The 15745-nt window shown below is 39.8% G+C and overlaps 1 protein-coding gene across 4 annotated transcripts in view; it reads right to left on the reverse strand.

The window, feature by feature from the left end:
- Positions 1-14886, reverse strand: part of DNAJC13 (DnaJ heat shock protein family (Hsp40) member C13) — a 56163-nt gene extending 41277 nt beyond the window's left edge. For 2 of the 4 annotated variants that reach the window (XM_017838024.1, XM_017838025.1), the window contains exons 1-7: positions 14714-14886; positions 8672-8858; positions 7408-7488; positions 3081-3156; positions 2442-2591; positions 2060-2101; positions 766-966 (exon numbers count right to left, since the gene is read on the reverse strand). In XM_017838024.1, the coding sequence (XP_017693513.1) occupies positions 766-966; positions 2060-2101; positions 2442-2591; positions 3081-3156; positions 7408-7488; positions 8672-8676 (555 nt within the window). In that variant the 5' untranslated portion in view covers positions 8677-8858; positions 14714-14886. The other 2 variants (XM_017838026.1, XM_017838027.1) reach the window with 2 other exon arrangements.
- Positions 14887-15745: the final 859 nt, after the last annotated feature.

Below are 15745 nucleotides of genomic sequence, written 5' to 3' on the forward strand. Positions count from 1 at the left end.
AGAGCGAGGAGCAGGAGAACCACAGTGGTAGCCCCAGCTGCTATCTGCAAGGACTGCTATCCACCCTTGCTAGGAAAGGTTAGAGCAGCTCTAGAGGATCAAGTATATATTGCTAGTTTTATGCATGAGAAAAGCATGCTGCAGTACAAAAGACATGGAAACTCTGATCTAGACAGTAGTCCTATTTTGTTAGTAGTGACTGAGGTAGCTATATTTAGGAAATAATTCATGGTTACTAATGTAAAGATCCTTTTCAGCTGCTTGCAGTACAGTACACAGAAACCCTTTAAAGATTTTAAAACCAACGTTACACTGCAGTATTTCCCAAATAAAGCTCTGATTATGAGATCACAAGTCCAAAGAGGCAACAGCACCACTGATTAATCTATTTCTGAATAGAATCCCTCCATCGGTTAGGTAGATTAGTGACACACTGCCTGTCACTTCTGTAACTTTGAGAAATGACAGGAAACTCCAATGTCCACATTACATACAAATTCATTACCCTAAAAAACTATTTATTTTATGCTCTGCAGTTCTTAAACAAACAAAACAAAACAAAAAAAAACAACAAAACCCAACTCACACATAGTTTTCAAATATTTTAACTAATTGCCTTTTGAAATCTGTCCATAAGCCTTGAGGCTCCCCAGCAGGGTCCCAAAGATGCACTTGTACGCTCAAACTATGTTGAACCTTCATTATTAAACATGCAGCTATAAACATCCTAAGAACCATACCAAAGTATTTTGTTTTAATACTCACCAATCTACTAAATCCTCCATAGAGGATACAGAAGCCTCCCTGATAGCCAGTAATATCAACAAAGCCTTCAATGTTTCTGTAGTCATAGGAGCACAGGACTTTATTTGTTGCAGGATCAATTTGGTCAATACCTCCAGGAGTCACTTCCAGAATCACAGGTTTCCTCGTATCACTCCAGTGATGTTTATAGCAGTTATACCTCTGCAGAGAGAGCTACTTTTAGACCTCTACACACACTTCTTTACTATACAGTAACAGTTCTTTTCCTATCTAGTAAGTTCAAAAAATTATATAATTTCCCTTAATGCTCTTATCTATATCAAGAACACTATGAATCAAAGGAAGATAGCTGTCAACTGACAAGGATGTCAAGCTTAAACAATGCTTTGTGAAGAAAGAACAGCAACCCCAAAACAGCCACTCCAAAAGGGCATAAGCTTCTCTTATTACAGAAGGTGGTCTATTCACAGACCATGATCACTATGATTTGACAAGGAAATAGCTTTTGCACCACATGCTGTTATTCAGCTAGTCAAATTAAGGTAAGCTTATCACTGTAGTGCAAATTTTTCATCTCCTGCAGTCACACTCCCTTACAAATACAGACTTAAAACAGCAAAAGTTAGAGGTCTGCTCTAACAGGTCTACTGTTACACAGTATTGTAACAAGACAAAGGAGACCCCCATAATCCAGCAGTGTTACTATGTTCATGACTGAGGATTTTTCTATGCAATATTTTAAGTTATTTAAAGCAACTTTAAGCACTTCTATGACCAGAAGAAAAATATAAAGTCCAGCTCTGTATACTGTCTGGTTTATTACTGTACTACCAAGATTCAGTAAACACCAATCCTGCCTGTAATCTGACTTATAGAAATCCACCAAGGAAACAATATTCTTACATCGAGTGTTCAGGATGTTATGCAGAAAAATATTTAGAGTTAGGAAGTGAAGTGCTCTAAGTACTAAACATTGACTAATGAATAAAAGCTTATTTTTTCTTCTCCTTTCTCTCCAAGTAAGAGCTCCATATGGCACACCTCTGTATTCTGGCAGTAACAGTCAGAGCCCATGCACCACCATAAGGCTCACGCCAAGTGAAGAGAGCTCAAATATTTTACTGTTAAAAAGGTTCCTTCTGCTTTTGAACAAACTCTCAATCTTCTCAAAGACTTCAGATCCAAACTTACATAAGCTATTTTAGGTACTGCCCATAGCACAAGCATAATATACATTAACAAAGTAGAAGTTTAAGTCTTTACTGCACATGATCCAGACAAGCCAGATACTTACCCGTCCTGTGATTTTTCCTTCCGAGAAGTCTGTCCTGAATCTCTGTTTTTAAAAAAGTTAACCATGAATGAATGCAAATATGAGAGCCAATCTATCCAGAAAGTCTACATTTAAGCTATTTTATGGGACTCATACTAAGCCTCCTCAAAAGGCTCACCATTCCATTGCAGTTTAACATATTCAGTATTTGTCGCTTTACTGACGGTTTACAAATCATGCAGTAGTTGCTGCAACTGACACTAGATCAAATTCATTAACATAACACCTCAAAAACTTGCTTTCCTATGTTTTATGCAAGGAAAGAAAGCATAGTAAGCTATCTCAAATGGTAATGGTAACCAAGTACTTACTGCTTACTTAAAAAAAAAAATTAAAATCTTACCAGTGCCTCTGTAAGGAGTTCTGTTCTGTGCTCTGTGGAAAACTTAAGTGTCTCAGACTTCCTTCCACTCCCTTTGCGAAAAGTGAGACTAAATTCTGTTCCTTGTCCTTTTCCAACAGGAGAAATACTGCAGATATCTCCATAAGGCCACTAGACAATTGAAAGTAATTAAATTATACTGTTAGTACTTTTAAAGCTACATCTCCTCCATTCAAAACCCCTTAGCACCTATAACAAGGGACTGGCTGTAATAAGATGACAGCTAGCATGCTACGTGACAGCATGAGCCTGAGCTTCCTCTGATAGTGTGCAAAGTGAGTAAGTGTCCTGACTCCCTTCAGGGACATAGCTTTACAGTAATCAAACTTATCCCAGTTCCTTTGGAACAGCACAGCCAAAGGCAAACTACTACTGTTGGCCAATTAAGACAAACTGCCTAAAAGTACAAAACCTACTGGGTACTTGTGGAGTTAGTGAAGGTGACACTGGATTTCTGTTAGGTGTGCTTTTGTAGCATCTACGATATCTCCTGTTTTTTCTGAGATCTTGTGAGACTGGACAGCTTCTAAAGCCTGAATGCCACTATTTCCTCTGGGTAATGAACATGAGTCAGAAATCAACTTAAAAAATCGTATTTACCTGATTAGTAATTTCTAGTGTGTTGGGGTTGTATGTGGTGATGGCATGGGTTCCAACTGAAAAGACTCGCTTATACCTAGAATACAAAAGAATATTAACTTTCTCCAGAAGTCACAGAAAAACCCCTCCTGAACTGCAAAAATTATGTTAAGAAGCTATATGCAAGTCATTGTTAGGAAATGCATATAGTATTTTCTTTGTTGATGGTTTGCAGTTTACCCTAATAAATACAAGTTAAATACTATTAAATATATTTACTTATACATATGTTTTCCTACGTTAATGGCTAAGTCAGGATCAAAGACTCTCAGAACTTGCACTGAAAGGCAGTACCAGAACAGAGTAAATTTGAAAAAGACCATATATATAGGGGGGAAAAAAAAGAAAACATTCCTGCAATAGTCTAAAGCACCTGTCTGAAGCTGTCTCAGACAAGAGTTGTAACATGAAATAATCCAGTTTACACACCTGGTCACAGTATTGTAACAAGTCCAAGTGTCACTATGGCCAAGCCTAATTTTCTTCACCTTGAGGAAAACCAAGGCTAGTGAACTCATAAGTCTCAGACCACTGGAGCTATAGTTCTCTATGCAGCTAGTCACTGTATCACAAGTATGTTAACTGCCCCAGTGCTTAAAGAACACCTGCAGCACAGTTGGTTGCCTGTGTTTCAGAAGTATCAGAAACAAGCAGCAATGAGCTAAAGCTAAGAAATTTAGTTGCATTAAGTGGAAAGTGGCAGCCTTACTGTGGTTTCATTTCCCAGACAATCTTCCAAATATACCCTGAACCAATAGACACTCTTACATATTTCTCAATCTGAAAGTTTTGCAACAAAACTAATCAGAGTTTGAAATAGTAGATTCTTAATAGTACTTTATTACTTGCACAAATTATAGGGTACTTCTATCTGGAAGTCGTCTATCTGGGAGCCTGAACCAGAGCCAGTATTAGGAAGTATTCTCTGACTAAAGTAACAGGATCTGAACACAGATGCCTTTCTTGAACCAAATAAAAATACTTTGGCTAGTTGTCCATATTAAAACTGAATCCATGTAGGAATTTAAGTTCCAGCTCTGAGTAAACTGTAGGTTTGCTTCAGAAAGATACAATCAACAAGATGACTGACTAACTCATCTGAATCTGTGCCATATTAGACACTGCATGAAGAAGCAGCAAGTCGTTTCTTCCATCCCTTTCTGCATTCTTGAGCTGCAGTCCTTTCTTCTCTCTCATTTGACAGGTCTGCAGCACAAGCCATCATTTCTGTATAAGGTCAAACTTTGCATGGGCTTCAGATATATTCAGAGGAGCTCCCTCATATCCCTTCTCTCATAATAGGAAGGTCAAGAGTATCTGACAGTCAATCTCACAAAATTCATACCCTTCCATTTTCCCCTACTATTCAAACAAACTGCTGCAAGTTGAAGCCATTACTGACCCAGAGGAGTTTATCTCTAGGAATTAAAGCAAGTGCTTATTTTCTTCAAAGCTTAGAAAAATCTATATTGAAGCAATCTGCCACCTTAAAGATGTTTAATCTACTTGAAAAGCCTATTTGTTTCTCCACATAGTTGACTTTTCCTTATTTTAGATGCAGGTCAAGAGAAGTTGTTCTAATGAAGCAGAACATTTAAAGCTACTCTAGCTGCTGATAATTCCACTATATTCAGTCTGTCAAAGAATGCTCCAGTGCTTAGTTTATAAGAAAATCCCTTGAATATACCAACTGTTCCCTCTCCTCTTGTTTCACGATTTAGGTAGGTCTTTTATGTGTCTTATAAACAAGGTTTGTTTAAGTTCTTTAGAACAGCACATCACAAGCAATAAAGCTGTTTATTATTTGCTCAAGGTTTTGTTACTCACTTAATGTACTAAGAGCTTCACAGTGCTTTGTGGCAGAATAAGGATCTGCAATGATCACACATAACTGAAGACCAGCTTTCAAACATTACAGTCCCTTCCTTTTCTGCCCTCACACTCAAGCCTGCATTTCAATATCTAGAAAGCATATTTATTATCCAGCATTCTAAATATGTGATGTGACAAGGAACATAAGACAAAACAGCAGATTTGCTGAGTTACCATTTCCTTTGTCTCCTCTCCCTACGTAAATTCAGGAGACCCAAGTCTTGTTGTATGAACAGAGGAGATTTAGAAGTCAGTTCTTACATGTAGCCTAAACATACTCTTGTCCAGAACTTCACCTTTAAATATGCAAGGAAGGTATTTATACTTGTATGCCTTTAAGAGTTTACTATTAATTATCTCTCAAACTACTCTGCAGTGTATCTAATGCCAGGATGTTTTGAGAAAAGCTGAAGCAAGTATCCTCTTCTCAGTAAAAAGGCTATTGCCTATTCACTAGTTTCCTCAAAGCACCGTAGAAGCCTTTTTTCAACCAGGATGAACCTGGTAGACAAATTGTATAGCACCACACTCAATAGAAAGTGTTCCCTAGTTTTAGAGAACTACAGATTAACACTGGAGCATCATCATCTGTACTACTAGAAAATACTTCAACTGACACACACATAGCCCATACTCAAAGTGACAAATCCTATGAATAGTCAAAATGGTTCAGGCTCATTTAGCACCACACATTGCTTCCTTTAATATTATCCATAGATTATACTGAGAATGCAGAAGTATAAAGTCCACTATGAGTAGACTGAAGAATTCAAATATAAAACTACTAAAAGCCATATCAGCTTCTGCTGCAATGTAACAAGAGGTAATTACTCACTAAATACTCCTTTCCCCTTCATTACGAGAGAAGTAACACACCATTGAACTTTTAAACTAAACCTGTTTTAGACTTTAGACTTAGCCTGAAGTTCTATAAGACTTCATAGTTTATCAGAATGCTACCATCAAAGTTCAAGATCATTCTACTCTTAAGTTCAACAGCTTGCATCAGGCTCTTTAATGAAATGTATTTGACAAAAGAAGAAATCTGGGTTTAATGTATTTACTTTTAAACAAGTGGCTCAAATCTCACACAATAAATTTGCACATATGCCACAGAAAATTCTGAGGGAGAAATCAGACATTTTCTGCTGGGCAACAGAAAGATTAGGAGGGACAAACTGTTCTGATGTTCGACCCCAACACAGTATCTTATTATTACTAGAGGAAACAGTTTATTCCTCCATGCCCACACAATTCCAAATGCATGGATCATAACTTAGGTAAGACCCAATTTACACAAGTATTGGATAGAATTCTGTCAAAGTAAATTGAAATATTAAACTATTTATTTCAAGTCAATCAAGAATCTGTCCTAGCAGGGGAAAGATTCTGCCCTGAGAACACTGCTCAGTCTAGTCTGGACTCTGAACTACCCAGGGCTTTAATTTTTGCCGACAAAAAGGTAGGGAGCTTTTTACATTAGACACTGAAGCCCAACCCATGGTTCTTCAAACCACAATTGAAAGACCTGTGGCTGCTGCTCCTTATATCCCATCCTCCTTTCCTTCCCAGTATTCCCAATCTTTGATAGGATGAATTTGGCAGACAGCCAAAAATATCCAGTTTCAACTTACTGGTCAATCAACAGATTTAGAAATGACCTCTTTGTATGACCATTGGAATCAAGCAGTACTCATGCTTCCAGGGTGCAGATAACCCACCCTCTTTGTTATGTTGTTGATAGCAAGGAAAACCCCCAGTTCCACAATGTATGTGAAAAGCAACAAAGGGTAAGGATACCAAAGAAAGTCCTATGACACTTCAAAAAGTATACATAACAGCTGACTTCAGACACAGCATAACAGATACCAGTTATGATAATTTAATAGATACTTTTATTAGAGGTTCCCCAGCTTTTGCAGCATCACTGAAATTCATTTTTAGATCAAAGGGATGAAGTTTATTTCTATTAACAGAATTCTTCAAATGATGTCATTTAGTAGTTTAATAGATAATCTATTACACAACATGTTAAGTACATGTGTGGACTAGTGACCCTCATCTATTGAAGTACATAAGACATTACTCCTCTCCAAACCTGTTCTAAGAAGCATTTCCACTTTCGAATTAGTACTTTACATAGTAAGTTCAAGAGACTCAGAAGGTGAGTAAGTCAGGTGGTCCATTTCATAGCTACACTGAAGCATGGGAACATGTGCAGAGGAAGGCTATAATGCAATATTTAAAATTCAAACTGATTCTAGTGAAAATACAGTCAGTTCAGAGACTGAGCAGCAGGAACCTGTAGTTCAGATTTCACCCATCAGTTGGATGCACTTAAATCCAGTAACAGGGAGAAGTGTCACACAAAACATTAAAAAACCCCCCCAAAATTAACAAACTTCAAACTACTTACTTTCCCCTCCATGAATGTTTTGTTGTGTAGAAACAAGCAAGATCTCTGTTTTCTCTAATTATATTCATTCTGTGCCAAGACCTGAAAACAAAGGAGACATCCTGTTAGTACTAAGGATTTTTATTTAAAACCAAAGTTCACTAATCATCAATATGCTTCAAAACAAAAAGACTGGGGTTTTAAACATTCAAGTCACTGTTTTGTCAATTCCACACACAAAAAAAAAATAGGAATACTTAAGTTTATCAAACAGTGCATGGACTAAGTTGCACATGGAGCTGCACATGAATTATTAGTTTCTCCACTGAATTTGTTACACTAGCTACTCTTTAACAGTATCAGGTTCCAGCAATTTATGTCTTGTTTGCCCTATTACAATCACTCTACTTTCACTGCACCTTTGCAGATTCACATTCAAGTGTATTTTATATCACCTCCAGAATGCTTTACTTCTGAAAAGTGTTTAGTATCAAAATTATTTGAGAACCCTATAACCGTAACTCCAGCTAAGCCAAACTCCTATTGCAATTCTGAAATAAACAGTAAGGAGATATCTGGATATCAGCTTGTTTTCCAGTCTGGAACAGAATCTGAAGTTGAGAAACTTATTAGCTAAGCATTGTGTTTAAAGAGCTAAGTACCCCTCCTGTGCTGTAAAAGTTTAAGCAATCTCACCACTAACATCCCCACACACTTATTTCACATAAGAATATCTGTTCCCCAAACACACACTCAGGATTTAGTTAAACTTGTCCACAACAGCTTGAGTGGATCATTGCTTTAGGAGCTGCTAAGTTCTAAGGAATGCTTCTGAACGCTATCTTCCATGACTGAAACAGATGCATGTTCAGTACTTAGGAAATTAACTTCCTTTTTACTTCACAATGCCATAGGTAAGGCACTTAATCAGGGAATGTCTGCTTAAGTACAGAAGTGAAGCTGTCACTCTCAGTTTCATCTACAGCATTAGTTTTATTTTCAAATGTGTCAAAACAAGCTTCCCTGTTACTGATTAATGACTGGTACTACTCTGAGGTTCACACCATTAATGTGGTGGTATCCCCAAAAACACCAGGCACTTATGCTAGTCTGCAAGAACTCAGAGAGGTTGCCCAAAGCAACTCTAAGGCAACCCAGTCCCAGTCACTACCCCACTGACTCAAAGTTACATTACAACCCCAGTTATCTTTTTACATTCAGCTAACTCTACTTGATTTGGCAAAGGAAGATTTCTTACTTTGAGATGGATGACCTGTAACATTACCTCATCGCTAATTTCTACCCTCTACAACTCCAGGCTATTTTCTTTCTGAGCAAAGACTGCAGCAGTTATGGAGTCATAAACATGAAGAATGGATAGCCTGATTGAAATGAACTTGAGAATTCCTTCCCTCAGGTGAAGAAGCAGCACAATCATCACTACCTACTGAAGAGAACTTGAGGTACTGCCTCTGGAAAGAGAGAAAAGCAGTATTTACATATTTCAATCTTTGAGTCGAATTTTCAGAGTTAATACTCCAATGACCAGTGGCAAGTTAAATTCTCTAAATTTAGTTTTTGGAAAAAAAGTTTTATGAGGGGCAAGATATTCAACAGCATTATTACTACTGATTGCTTACACCTACCTGGACTTGGGTAAAGCATTTGACACTGTCCCACATGACATTCTTGCCTCTAAACTGAAGAGACATGGATTTGCCAGATGGACCACTCAGTGGATAGGGAATTCGCTGGACGGTTGCACTCAAGGAGTTGCAGTCAACAGCCCAATGTCCAAGTGGATAACAGTGACAAGTGGCATTCCTCAGACGTCAGTATTCAGACTGGCACTGTTTTAACATCTTTGTCAGTGACGTGGACAGTGGACGCTCAGCTGGTTACCCACAGAAGCTCTGGATGCCCCACTGGCCCATCCCTGAAATTGCTCAAGGCCGGGCTGGATTCAGCTTTGAACAACTTAGTCTACTGGAAGGTGTCCTCAACCACGGCAGGGGGGTTGGAATGAGATGTTCTTTGAGGTCCCTTCCATCCCAAAGCATTCTATGATTATTCCTCAAATTCTTTTTTTCACCCGGTTTAAGAACTATATTGTATTATTATTGCCATGGATTGGAATAAACACAGTACACTCTATCCAAACTGCTTACTGTACAGCAGCACACTTTGGGTCTGATCATTTTGTGTTTTAAAGTTATCTTTCAGAACAAAGTGCCAGTCACTCGATCTTCATACCCTTCTTTCAAAGCCATTTTCTTGACATTGACTAATGTATTAGTAAAAATAAAATAAGAGGCTTATAACAAGACTAGTTCCACTAAGTACAGGATTAAAAGATCTATTTATCTGTAATTCCAGTTTCACCAATACCAGACTCCTCTGACCAGCTCTATTAAGTCTCCCAAACCTGAACACCACTTGCTTTAGGGTATTTAAAGCAAGATGTTCTCCTGTTGCAAACATCTACTCTTAATAATACAGAACTGAGAAACACTCCTTTATGAACTACCAGCAGCTTCCAGTAATTTTAACATCTAACTGGATTCAGGATACTGATACATGAAGTATTGTACATGAAGTGGAAGTGACAAATTCACTAGACTTTTTTTTTAGATCAAAGCTACTAAAATCATTAAGTTTTGATGCTTTACTCACTGTGCTTCTGGACAGTGATTGTCACTATCCCTCCCACTGAGAAGACTACTACAGAGGCAATATATGCCAAAATCTAGTAACAATTATTTCTTGCACACATTTTCCAGCAGTTTAACAGAGAGAAAGGCTAACAATAGCCTACTGTTCTGAGCTGTACGTTGAAGTCCGGCAATCATTTTTCAGTTGTCTTTAGTTCCACAGGAAGAGCAAAAATAGATAAGCAAAAAGATAAAAAAACAGTTCATGCCAAAGACAGACATTTTAGAAGAAACCAAGTTTTCTTCCTTCACTCATTCTGACAGAACCAGTGTGGCATCATTCTTGCTATCAACAATGTGATACAATGTAATTTGAGCACCTAAGACGATATAACCATTCACTTTGCAGAACACATCAGGATTTATCATTAATCAAATTTAGCCATATTGCCAGTGTAAGCTACAGTGGCCTGCTTAGATTTATCACATTAATTTCCTAAACTAAGAGAACATTCTTGTTACCTTTACCTCTTCTTCCTGTATTCAAGAGACCTTCAAAAAGCTGACTGACAACACAAAAATTGAGTTAAATTTGTTATTTAACTCATAAAAGCATCCATGACAATAAAGCCCCAATTTTAATAATTATCTTAAGTGTCCTTTGGTATCCAGTAGTCGAAAAAATCAAAACTTCAAGGGTTATTTTGAACACTTTGCAGCACAGCCATTCCATATCCCATACTCATGATTCTCAAAGGTTTGAAACCAGAGAAACACCTAGTTCAGTTGTTCCATTTCCACTGGAGCAGAGGCAACGAGTACTTTGAAAGTATATAACGTTTTATAAACACGTTTTGTTTGGTTGAGAGAGTTCAGCCATGCTGAGTGCAGTCTGGTCAGATAATCTGAGGTTCCTGCGTGCAAAATATTCTCTATGACTTAGAACTTCTTTTAGAAGCCTCACTAAAGCACTTCCCCTAACATGCCCTGGACATTTTAATCAGCTTTTTCGCAGAACAAAAGTTCAGCAATACTTTCCTATTTGGTCCTTTTAGTACTGTAAATAGCAGTGAAACAGCTTTGGGGGAAGAGCTGAAACCACATTTTTGCATGCCTCATGTACCAGAAATAGCAACCCCTTGAACTAAGGGGCCTGAACTGCTTCCAGGACTCCCCCTGCCTCAGAGTTCAAGCTATACAGAATCATAGAGTAGTTTTAGTTCAAAGGGACCTTTTACACAAGTAGGTATATTACACAAGCTGTGTTAAACTTGCATGCACTTTCCACTTTTCCAGGATTTCCCATTCTTCAGACAAAACTACCATCTGGGAAAACAATCTATTTCAGGAAATGGAGAAAAGTTAGTCTCCAAGTAGCACTTGTAGAGCTAGAAACAAAGCTGTGACCTTGCAACCATCAAAGCGACAGGCACGGCTGTAATTATACATAAGTGTCCTTCAGTTTAAATAAAGCCAGAAGTTTGAACACGGGTCCAAAGTTTAGTGCAGAACTGAGATTGACTTTTTTCCTGATCAAATTATTCCTCTACTATTACAAAACTTGCAGATCTTTCTTAAATTAAGGTTTAACCAATGCTAAGGTAGGATTCAGAGCCTCAGACATGATTATTATTCTGTTCCACTGGGGGGAGGAGAAAGAGAAATGCTGATAAGAAACTGAGATTTCTTGGGGGAAAGAGGAAGAGAAATGCTGATAAGAAACTGAGATTTCTTGGGGGAAAGAGGAAGAGAAATGCTGATAGGAAACTGAGATTTCTTTTCAAAAATTTATTCCAGCATTGCTAAATACAAGTTAGAATTCCTGGAAAGTCTTGACTACACAGGGACAGATACTCATAGCAAGTTCAAGTGTGACTTTTCTGAGAGAGAGATGTACTATGAACATAAAATAAGGGATCAACTAGGAAAAAAATGAGAACAAAACACCGAAAAAAAATCCCCAAGGTTCTGTTAATCTGTGGATCTACATATCTACCTCCTAGCTTAGAGGTCTGGAGTCTGATTTCCAGTCATCTACACCTCTGTAGCTTTAAAGGCATTATTGAAATAAATGAGTTTTTCTGCACTAAAATGTTTTAGTTGTCTAGGTTTCATCTGCCTCTTTCACTGCTGTGTGCACTAACTTGCAGAGTTTTATCTTCACACAGATGCTTTTTACAAGCAGTAAACTTTTTTTACTTCCCAGACAGTACTCTTCTCTTAAAGTACTACAGTCTAATTAGCTGTGGAAACTCACATTTCTTAATCTGTTGTGCAGGAACTCTCAGTCCTTTTTGTAAGAGGAGAAAGAGATAAGGCCCACAAGATCCTTAGAAGAGGCTAAGTGCAGCCTGCCTCAGTGATAGCAGCAATCCCACCTCCCGCGATCCAAGACATAAACAGGCTGAGAATTTTAATCTTAATACTACCCAAAATGACAGGGACAATATTAGTGTCCCTCCTCCAGCTGACTGCTCCCATTTCCTCACTGAGAACCCACGTTAAGGACAAAAACAAGTGTGAAAGATTCTGCTTTTCTTTTCTATTTACATTAGCATTCTGCTGGATCCGTGAACCCATCTGATTCACCAGCTAGACAGGTGAGTATCAGAATAAAAGGGTCTAGTCACTAATGGGGGCAAGTAAGACAAGTGCTCCTTTCAGTCATAGTTTAGCCATCTTGTCATATTTCTTCAGAATATTGTTCTGTTTTATTAGTGAGGCAAGACAGTTGTTAATTTTTTTGACAGAAGCAAATCAAGAAGCTGAACAGTTGAAAGTTAACACCTCAAGATACGGTTGAATGTCAGCTGAAGAATTATTAAGTCAGTAAGTTTAACTTGCTGAGCTTCAAAACGAAGTTAAAAGCAAAGTCACCTCCTCAGTCTGAAACACAGATCTGGGCCTCAAGACCAATCCCCAGCATAACACTTAAAATCTGGAAACACACAGTGATTCAGTCCCTCAGGACAAATATGTATTTGGAAACTATGAAAAATGCCACATGACACACAGAGGATCGAGCAATACATATGAAATAAATCTTTTTTAGAAATGTATTCCAACAAAGTTAAAATTCAAGGGTAAAGTTCCTGGAAAGTCTATACCACACAGGGACAGAAACGCAGCTCCGAGTCTCCAAACACTCAGATATTTGTTGCAAGTGGAAAAAACCATCAGTTATAATGGAAAGGAGACAGTAGTTTCTAGTTCACTGTTCTGTCACTTGGCTGCCCACAGCAGGCAGGAATTAGACAAAGCTGCATATCTATGAACTGAAGCAGGCTGGAGCCAAGCATAGTTTTTACACCTATAATAATGGCCCTGTTATTTAGAGCTTATTCATGGCAGACTGTTTGAAAACCATCTTCCTAATGCAATCTTAAAATGAAACTTGAGTCAGTAGCAGTCCCTTCAACAGCTTCCCTCCTTTTCTCACAACATGCAAGTTGCCTATATAGACAATTGTATAATAATCAAGAAAAGACTTCAAAGAACTTAAGTTCTCAAACACAGAATATTTTCTGAAATCTAGTATTATTTAATCAGCGCCAAGTAACAGGAAACAAAGCAGTTATCTACTCAACTTCATCTTCTCAGACCATCATGGATGTATTTGTGAAAGAGCAGAGGGAAAATACATTTCAGATTACATTAACTTCAAAAGCAGCCACACAGCAGAGATTAGGTGCATTAACAGGAAGTCCCAAAGTAAGCTTATATGCCTATTTTTCCCTTCAAGCAGAATGCTCAAACATTCCCTCAGCTTCAGAGCACCAAGCTGAAAAGAGGAAAAAAACCCTCCCATCCAAACTGAAGCGCTAAGACAACATTTTTTACGGTCCAGAGCTTGGCCCTCAGCAGAGACACATCTATCAAGGTGCAAGCTCCATTCCACCCGACCTGTCCGAAACACTGCTGGCAGCTCACTGCACAGAGAAAACCATTCAGTATGCCTACTTGTTTAGACTTCCAGAAAACAAAAAGCAAGTGAAAAGCATCCACGGGAGAAATTCAAACACTCTGGGAAAGATAAGCGCATTAAGGGCAGATTTCTGAAAGATGCATTTAGTTCTGCTCATGCTCATGATGAATACTGTTAGCACTCAAAAAAGAAATAAAATCTCATCTCTGTGAGCACAAATCTCCTCCACATCTCACTCGCCCTTCATAAATTATTTCCCAAAGCATGTCATGATGGGTATATTTTTATCTGAGGCTAGGAGGAGGTAAATAACGTATATTTTCTAAATGGACACGCCAGTATTCATCCAAGAAAGAGGACAAATTCTGCCCGGCGGCTACAGAAGCCGCATCAGGTGCAGGGCACTCCGAGGGAAGGACCGGGCAGGCTGAGACTGGAAAAAACCCCAGCGCGCTCCTGTGCTCGGATACAGGAAGCGAAGGGCTTGAGAGCGGCTTGTGATAACACAGGTACCACTGTGCTGGGGACGAGGGACACCCGCTCACCGCCCCGGCCCCTCACGGCTGGGGCAGCGACCAGGGCTGCGCCGGGGCAGCATCAGCCCCCATGGCCAGAGCGAGCGCTGCCTCCAGCCCTGCCCACATTCCCCACACCGCCCCGCCCGGCCACCCGGCCCCGAGCAGCGCCCGGAGCTGTGCAAGGAGGCGGGGGCCGCCGCCGCCCCCTCACCTCCCCCGCCGATGGGATTTACCTGGCCGGGGAGCCCGCGCTGCCCGGACCTGCCCCCACCAGCACTGCGCTTTCCCAGCGATCAGGGCGAAGGGGCGCTGAGCGGAGCCGTCGCCCCTCAGCCCCCAGCCGGCCGGGCGGGCAGCAGCCGCTACACCGCTCCCGCTGTCTCAGAGCCTGGCGCTGGAGGCCGCCATCTTAGCTCGGGCAGCGACACCGCCCCCTCGGCGCAGCCGCCGTCCCGCCCGGGGCCGTCACGGGACGCGGTCACCTGACGGGCTCTGCCTCTGCCTTCCCCTTCCCGCCGCCACCGCCTCGCTCGCTCGCTCGCCCGCCCTCCTGCCTGCCTTCCTTCCCACCCTTGCCCTGCCCTGCCCTGTTCTGTTCTGCCGGGAAGCGGGGCGGTTCCCTGCGCACGCGCCGAGGCGCCGGGTGCAAATTCCGCCCTCGCTCATCGCCTGAGGAGTGTCGCTGACCCTCGGTCTGGCGGCCGAGCGTGTGCGGCGTCAAGCTGTGAAAGGCACGTCGAACAATCAAAAACATGCTTTTTAATTATTATCCTTATTATTTGTGCTGTTTTAAAAGTAGTGTTAAATGCCACGTTAACGTTGCTGAAGCTGAATCACTGATTTACGTAGTTAGCTAACCATCCTGGAGAGTTCTTTCGGGACTCTTGGGCTCCCCGTCAACTTCCCCACGGTCCGTACCATATGTAAGATTTCCCCAAAATTTTGCAAATCTGTGGCAGCATTGTAACATCTCCTTAAAATTCCTAATGATTGGCGTGAATATTTTCAATATTTGAACATTTTGAAATATGACTGTCATTGGAAGATAGGATCTTACCTTTAAAAAAAGCCTTTCCTTTAAGATAGTGTTATTAAAGTCTACAGATGAAGGGAGAAATGAGGAACAAATTGTAGCTGGAACTAATTATTTTGGAGAAAAAAAGATCAAAATCATGGTTAATTGCTACTTTTTAATATCCTTTTCATCATCATATAAACTATTCTTTGTGTCTTATATTTTATGTAAGACATTTAAATACTAGTAA

Source organism: Lepidothrix coronata, unplaced genomic scaffold (genome assembly GCF_001604755.1).
Source record: "Lepidothrix coronata isolate B3197 unplaced genomic scaffold, Lepidothrix_coronata-1.0 Scaffold321, whole genome shotgun sequence".
NCBI classification, from domain to species: Eukaryota; Metazoa; Chordata; class Aves; order Passeriformes; family Pipridae; genus Lepidothrix; species Lepidothrix coronata.